At 63.1% G+C, this 6,160-nt stretch overlaps 1 protein-coding gene across 1 annotated transcript; it reads left to right on the top strand.

Moving 5' to 3' along the window:
- The first annotated feature begins 1,777 nt into the window (after positions 1-1,777).
- CRIP1 (cysteine rich protein 1) lies at positions 1,778-3,367 on the top strand. The gene is made up of 5 exons (XM_019639143.1): positions 1,778-1,911; positions 2,784-2,878; positions 2,952-3,009; positions 3,100-3,146; positions 3,239-3,367. Exons 1-4 carry the CDS (start codon positions 1,872-1,874, stop codon positions 3,138-3,140), a joined length of 234 nt encoding a protein of 77 aa, XP_019494688.1. The 5' UTR covers positions 1,778-1,871; the 3' UTR covers positions 3,141-3,146; positions 3,239-3,367.
- The last annotated feature ends 2,793 nt before the right edge of the window (positions 3,368-6,160 follow it).

Here is a 6,160-nt window from a genome sequence, read left to right as displayed (position 1 = left end):
GGCCAGTGTGGGTGGGCGGGAGGCTGGGGTTTCCACACTGGAGGGCAGTGGGCAGCCAGCCACTGAGGGGTCCCAGGCCCCTGGGCTTGCAGAGCCCCAGCGGGGGCAGAACTGTAGCCTCAGAGAGGGGTCCCAGGGAGGAAGGAACGACGAGAAAGAGGTGTGGAGAGCAAGAGTGGGATTGTGAGGTCTAGTGTGGCACCCTCACCAAGAGGAGACCCTGGATGTGACCTCTGGAACCCTTGAACCTGGAGCTCCCACCCTTACCCCAATCCAGCCTCCTGGGGTGCAGACGGCAGGGCAGGTTGGTGGGCTGTTGAGATGAGGCGCCAGTGGTTTCCTTCAGTCTCCCATGCCAGGCCACAGGGTCTGAGGGCGGGTAGGTGGGCTTCAGGGAGGGTGAGGAAGGGGCGCTGGGTGATGGGGGTGCTGGGTGTCTGTGTAGGGAGGCTGGGAGCTCCTGGGCCCTGTGGGAGGATGTTTCCAGCACCCTCCATGGGGACAGGACCTAGACAGGCCCAGGGATGATGTGTTTTTTGAGATGGGTGTGTTGAGGGGAGATGAGGACATTAGTCATTGTGGTGGCTGAAGGGAGGGACCACGGACAGAGGGGAGAAAAAGCTGATGAGCTGGAAATAGGAGGGAGAGGAGCTTAGGCCCTCATGAAGCCAAGGAACTGGGTGTAGCACCCCCCCACCCAGAGGAAGGAGGTGAAGGGTCCACAGAGACAGCCCCTTCCCCCAGAACAGGGAGGTGGCCTGGTTGACAGTGACCAGAAGGGGGCAGGGTTAGGCCAGGCAGTGCCCTACAGAGCAAGGATTTTCCTGGGGTGTCCCCCCTCTCCCACCTGTATCCCCCACCTGGCCGTTGAAGGATGGCCTGGGACCCTGCAGTCCAGCGCCAGGCCTCTGGGCCCACCCCACTCCCAGGGCAGACAGGAGGCACCGTCTCTGCCTGGCGCTGGGAGGCACAGGCCAGCCGCTGTGGGGGCAGCGAACTTGGGCCACACCCGCCGGGCTAAGCGCTTCCCCAGAGATAAGGACCCTCCCCCGCAGGACAGCCTCTGGAGACCGCCCCACAATCCCAGCTAGAATCCTCGGTTCCCCGCAGCCATCGCCGTACCCGCCGAGGGAGGGGGCGCACAGTCTGGAGTCCCTTCTTCCGAATTCCCCGGGGACGTTCCGCTGCGGTCCGAAGGACTTCCCAGGAGTGGGTGGGGTGGAAGGTGGGGGGCTCGAAGAGGCCCGGCTGTTTCTCCGGGGTGGGGCTGGCCCCGTGTGGTGAAGGATGGAGGGGAGTTCTTGGGGGGGCTGCCAGGTTGAGACTCCCCTGGCAGGTGTCCCCAACACTGTCCAAGAGAAGGCCGGGTCAAAGCGTGTGGGAAGTTCTCGCCCTCTGTTTGCATCTATTTGCATTTTTGATGAGTTGTCCCCTCCCCCGCTCCAGCGTATCTCCCGGGAGCTCGAACAGGTGCCAGGGGCAAGGGGTGCTTCTGGAGAGCCCCCAGAGCAGATCCTGGACCCCACAATACCACAGCCCTGGGCGAGGGGCGGGGCTGGAGCCCCAGGAGCAGCCCCACCCTTCAGTGAGTCCCCAAGCGTCGTCTGTGCCCCACCAGCCCCTGTTAGATGGTTGGCTAGGCCCAGGGTCTGCCCGGAGGCGGGGGTGGACTAGATGACCTTTTCTCGGCCTCCTGTTCTGGAGCCAAGGTTCTAGGGTCCAAGTCCCGGAATTAGGGGGCAGGGCGCGAGGGGCGGTCTCTTAAGAGGCGGAGTCCCAGGTTCCCTGAAAGGCGCGCACCCGGCGGGACCCACCCAGTCCAGCGCTCTCTCTGCTCCAGCCTAGTTGCCTGCACCGGACCCTGCACCGCCATGCCCAAGTGCCCCAAATGCGAAAAGGAGGTGTACTTCGGTGAGCTCACCCCCGCGCACCTCGGCCTACCCTGGCCGACCCGCGGTGCATCGCGCCACCCACGCGGAAGCGCGGCCCCGGGGCGACCTGGCGGGACTGTTTAGGAGGTGGGGGCGCCGGGGGACCCTGGGGAACCGCCCCAGGAGCAGACACCTTAGCCCTGCCCGCAGCCGCCTGGGTGTGCGGGTCGGGGCCCCTGTGTGGGGTGACTCTGTTTCCCGGACTCTGGGCCCCCCGATCTCTGTGTCTCCTCGACTCTCTCCCGGACTCTGTGTCTCCCCATCTCGGGGTCCCGCTTTCTCCTGCCTCCTCCTGGGCACGCCCTGGGCGGGGACCCCGCGGGGCAGGAAGGAACACGGGACTCCGGCTGCCCCTGCCAGCGTTAAGTAAAAACAGACGCGGAAACCGGCGCCCGGGGCGCGATCTCAGGCGCGCTCAGGTCCCGGGCTCCGCCTCTGTGCCCTGCGCCCGGGGACACACTCACGGGAGGGGCAGGAAGAAGAGGGAAGTCCCCGAGCCCGGGCCACTGAGAGGGCACTCTGAAGGCCCCACCCCATGATAGATGCCGAGGTCGGAGGGCTTAACCTGGCAGCCAAGCCCTCCTGACCTTCCAGCACCCCCGGAGCGCCCCCAGCCCTCAGCCCCGCCTCACCCCCCGTTAGCGCTTCCTCCTGTTTATTTGGCTGGATTGGCAGAGGTGCTGCTCAAGACCCATGGGGCACAAGGGCTATCTGAGACTTCTGGTGTGCCAGCAGGTGTGGGTGGACGAGGTCCTGGGCAGAGGAGGCTGGAGAAGGTGGGTATGTGAGTAGGTGGGTGTGCCCTGTGCCCCCAGAGCAGTGTCTCATAGGGGGTCATATGTGCCTCTGCAGCTGAGAGGGTGACATCTCTGGGGAAGGACTGGCATCGGCCTTGCCTGAAGTGTGAGAAATGTGGAAAAACACTGACCTCTGGGAGCCATGCCGAGGTAGGTGGGGCCTGGGGGGCAGCAGGGGCAAGGGGTGCCGGGGGACAGCCCCTAATGACCTCTTTCTCTGCAGCATGAAGGCAAGCCCTATTGCAACCACCCCTGCTACGCCGCCATGTTCGGGCCCAAAGGTATGCTCCCCACGGCCTACCCAGCCCCCCATGGCCCACCCAGCCTGCCACAGCTAGCCACCCCTAAACTGCCCACTATTTTTTCTGCAGGCTTTGGGCGAGGTGGAGCTGAGAGCCACACTTTCAAGTAAACCCAGGTACACCCCCAACCCCCACAGCTGGCCCTCAGGATGGGCTCCGCTAGTTCTGAGTGAGGCCTGTACTCACCTTGGTCTCTGTCTCTGTGCAGGTTGCGAAGGCCCCATCCCTGGCCGCCCGCCGGACCACTGCCCCTCTGGGCTGATGCCCGGCCTTAACCCCAGGCACTTGGGGCTCCCCTGAGGACCCCATGCCCTCAATAAACCGAACACCGGGAAGATTTGTCTGTGTGTGCCTGTTGCCGGGGAATGGCCCAGGGGAGCTGCCGTGGGGGTCCTGATGCCAGCCCCTGCCTGGAACTTGTTCTTTCTGCTGCAGCAGGATGCCCGGGGGTTGGGAGCTTTTCTGGGGGCCCAGTGCAGGCTGCAGCCCCCTCTGCACAGCAAGTGGCCTGGACAGTTCCGAGGGTGCCCAAGCCCCAGGGGGCGGGGGTAGTGCTGACAGCAGGAACACCAGGTTACCAGATCAGGAGCGGGAAGGGCCAGCTAGCGAAGCGGCTGAGCTCATGCTGGTTCCGTTTTTTTGAGCTGGGGAGTCCTTGCCTGCCTCCCCACTTCCTGCTGTCCTGACCTTATCACCATCCCCACCCTATCCCACAAGACTAGGCCAGCTGTGCTTCTGTAAAGGGCGTCCATCTGGACACCACTGCCCCTCATTTGTCCCCACCCTGTGCCCAGGGACTACCAAGTGGCTGGCTGCCCAAATGGCGCATTTGAGGATTCGCGATGCAGTGATGGTTGGGGGCTTTTTGGGAAGCCTCTGTCAATTCAGGCAGCAGCTGCAGACTTGGCCACTCTCAGAGCCCGCCCATTTCCCCCACACTGGCCGACCTACTCCACCCCTCCCAGGTCTCTGCTGACCTAAAGAGCCCAGAGGGGTCACTTCAGCTTGGCATGTGGCCTTGGTCCTGTCCCAGGGCTTTGGTGGAGGTACTGTAGCTGGACAGGCTGTGAGGGGGCTGAAGGGCAATGAGTGTGTGCGGGGTGGTGGGGTAGAGGGAGAGAAACGGGGGGTTCATGGAATCCCACCAGATGGGATGAGGGCAGGGAGGCATACGCAGAGCTTGCCAAGGTGAGGCTGGCTTTCTCAGTGGACAGTGGTGGAGTGGGGGCTGGGGACACCGAGGGGGCAGTAGATGCACAGGAAACCTGCCCTGAGCTGCTGGGAGAGGCAGCAGAGGCTCACCCCACTGCCCCCTGCAGCTCATAGTCTAGGTCGGGGAGGACTCGGGGTGAGTGCTTAGAGAGCGGAGGCCTGGGGGAACAGAAGAGTGAGTCAGCCAGGCCTCAGGTGGGGAGGAAAGCATTCTGGGAGGAAGGCCCAGCAGGTGCAAAGGCCTGAGACGGTTCCAGACCCAACATGAGGAACCACTTGTGTGAGCTAAGGAATGGGGTCTTTATTCTGAAGGCTTCAGGGAGACTGGCCAGAAAGGCCTCTGGCTGCTGTGGATCTGGAAGGCAGGCCCAGACTGGAGCCTGTGCTGGTCCCAGCCTGAGCTGAAGGGGAACCCTGGAGGGGAGTAATGGAGGGCCAAGGGGAGCAGGCAGCTGTGTCCCTGTGCTGGTGGGGAGCAGGGTGTGGGCCAGCGGGGGTGGCCACAAGAAATGGCTGTTCAGGTGGGGGTACTGGGGCAGGGGACCCAGGAGCACTTGCGATGGAGTCCTAGGGGAGGAGGTTGGTTATGGGGGAGACACAGGGGTGAGGGGCTCATTGTGCCTGAGAGGCAGGTGGGCAAAGGTGGCGACTGTGGGAAATTTGGGGTTCAGGCATGACTGCGCTGCTCGTGGGATGGGCCACGGCTGGGGTTCAGAGGATAGGTTTCCTTCTCCTTCCCTCTCTCTTTATCACTTTGTCTCTCCCTCTCCTCTCCCCATTTCACGCCCAATTTTACAGCTTTGAGGTATAATTTACATACCATAAAATTCACCCGTGTACATGCAATGACTAACCAATTCACAGACTTTGGCAGCAGTCACCACAATCCAGTTCTAGATCACTCTTGTCAGCCAGAAAAGTCCCCTCATGCCCCTTTGCTGTCACTGCCCAGTCTGGGACTCTTTCCAGTCCACCTCTACCTGCTTCTGGTCCCTCCCTACACGTCTGCTTCTCTGGGTCTCATACAGACGCAGACACAGACAAGCTTCTCCCCTCTCTGAGCTGCAGCCATGCAGGTGCACATGTCAGTGGTGTGGCTGCCGCTAACCACTGACCAATGCTCCAATGGATGGCCTTACTGCACAGCTGGCAGCTTTTGGGTTGTTTCATTTGGGGCAAAGCTGCTACGCACTTCCGTGTATGTAAATACAGTTCTCATAGGTTCTGGGACTGGCATTGTTGGTTTAGGATAAACCTATGTCTAACTGAAAGAACCGCCAAGTTCCTTCCAAATGTTCCTTCCAAGACGGTCTCTTCAGTGGCGGGAAGGAGAGGCTGAAGGCGCAGGACGGGGAGGCTGGGGAGGGCGGGCCGCGCAAAGGATGGACGGGACGGGTCGGGGCCGGGGGTCTACAGATGGAGGTTTAGGTGGGAAAGGTCACCGGCCTTCCGGGAGGAGCCCTCCGCCCGCGAGAGGCGGGGTTGAGCTGGGTGGGGTGGGGGCGTGCCCCAGCAGTGGCCTCCGCGTCCCGGACCTGGTGCGCGCTGCGGGGTCCGGGCGCCCTCTCGCGGCCGGGCGGGAGAAGGCTTGGCGGAGGCGGAGAGCCACCCCCGGGGGAGGATTGGTGGCTCCCCGCTGCGCGGCCCTCAGGCCCGCGGGAGCCCCCTGAACGCGGCCGCGGACCCTTTGGCGGTTGCTAGGTTTCCATTTGGTGCATGGAAGCGAGGCGCTGATTTGTGGTGTGGACCAGCGGTGTCCGGTGTCGCCGCGATTGGGCCGCAGAGTTGTCAGCGCCGATTGGTCTTGCTAGGCCGGAAGTGCCTCCGCAATGGACAGAACAGATAGCACTCAAATGCCGAAGGCACCTCTCATTGGGCCCGGGCCGGAGGCGTGTCCTGGCCCGCGGGTGGCCCGCGA

Source organism: Hipposideros armiger, unplaced genomic scaffold, assembly GCF_001890085.2.
Source record: "Hipposideros armiger isolate ML-2016 unplaced genomic scaffold, ASM189008v1 scaffold_43, whole genome shotgun sequence".
Classification (NCBI taxonomy): Eukaryota; Metazoa; Chordata; class Mammalia; order Chiroptera; family Hipposideridae; genus Hipposideros; species Hipposideros armiger.
The sequence above is the reverse complement of the archived record's forward strand: the minus strand, read 5'-3'. Positions and strand labels throughout refer to the sequence as shown.